This window comes from Oryzias melastigma, linkage group LG17 (genome assembly GCF_002922805.2).
Source record: "Oryzias melastigma strain HK-1 linkage group LG17, ASM292280v2, whole genome shotgun sequence".
NCBI lineage: Eukaryota > Metazoa > Chordata > Actinopteri > Beloniformes > Adrianichthyidae > Oryzias > Oryzias melastigma.
The window spans coordinates 13,771,056-13,772,052 of record NC_050528.1 but is presented as its reverse complement, the minus strand read 5'-3'; the positions used below and the strand labels follow the sequence as shown (position 1 = coordinate 13,772,052).

Below are 997 nucleotides of genomic sequence, written 5' to 3'. Positions count from 1 at the left end.
CCTCTCCACAGGGACTCTGGATGCTGCTGGGTACACGCTCACCACGGGCTTCACTACGGACTCATCTGAAGGTTGACAGCAGCAACAAACAGCACAGAGACACACTCACACAGTTAAAAAAAACCTTTCTTTCTTTATCCTCCAGAAAATATTTACAAACAATATATTTTTTTGTGAACTGTGTTCTTCTTTAAATTGATTATTTTACAAGTTTTTTTTCCAAACTTCATTTAAATTCAGTTGAAGTTCAAATCTGATCTTGTTCTCAGAAACCAGCAGATGTTCCAGAATTAGTGAGATCATCAAACTCTAAATATTTGTAACATCCCTCATATTTGCAGAAATCAAGAATCAGTTTAGTTGTTCAGTGAGATTTCAACATGTTTGCAGAAATGATTCAGCTTTTCTTCTGTAACAATGGCTGCTTGATGAATTCTCTGCTAATGATGAACAAACTAACATGTGAAGCTGAAGCAGCAGAAACTGACTTGAAACACATTTTCTACAATCAAACAGTTAAAGGAGCAGAAATGTTTCTTCTTACCCGATACAAACAGTCCAGTTCCAGATCCAAATATGAGGTACCAATCCCTCTCTCTGGGTTTGGATCGAAACATAGATCCAATCAAATTAAACCAAGTGCTCTTGCACACTGAGAAAGTGTGCTACAAAAACCTGTGTGCTGTTCAAGTGTCATCTGAGTGAATCAGGATGATATTTCAGCTCCATGATGAGTTTCTCTAATGTTCACATCAACATGACTGTCTCTGTCTGCAGTGGAGGAACTTGGTGAACTGCTGTGTGAAATGATGGAAGAAAATGACAAATATTCCTGCAGTTATTAGATGAAAGATTCATGCAAGAACTCACAGCATGAAAGAGGAAATGTAGAGTTGTGCACGTGTGCAATTATCCTGAAGTACATCAGTGTGTTTTCTTCTGATCCTCCTGAAACCACAGGAACATGAGAGAGCAGCACAGTTCTGCTGGGAGTCCA

The 997-nt window shown here is 38.7% G+C and overlaps 1 protein-coding gene across 1 annotated transcript in view; it reads right to left on the bottom strand.

Moving 5' to 3' along the window:
- The window catches only part of LOC112144211 (immunoglobulin lambda-1 light chain-like), an 89,025-nt gene extending 88,408 nt beyond the window's left edge, over positions 1-617 (bottom strand). Inside the window, exon 1 of the mRNA XM_024268574.2 lies at positions 545-617. Coding sequence (XP_024124342.1) covers positions 545-617 — 73 coding nt within the window. The remainder of the gene's footprint in view (positions 1-544) is intronic.
- Between the last annotated feature and the right edge of the window lie 380 nt (positions 618-997).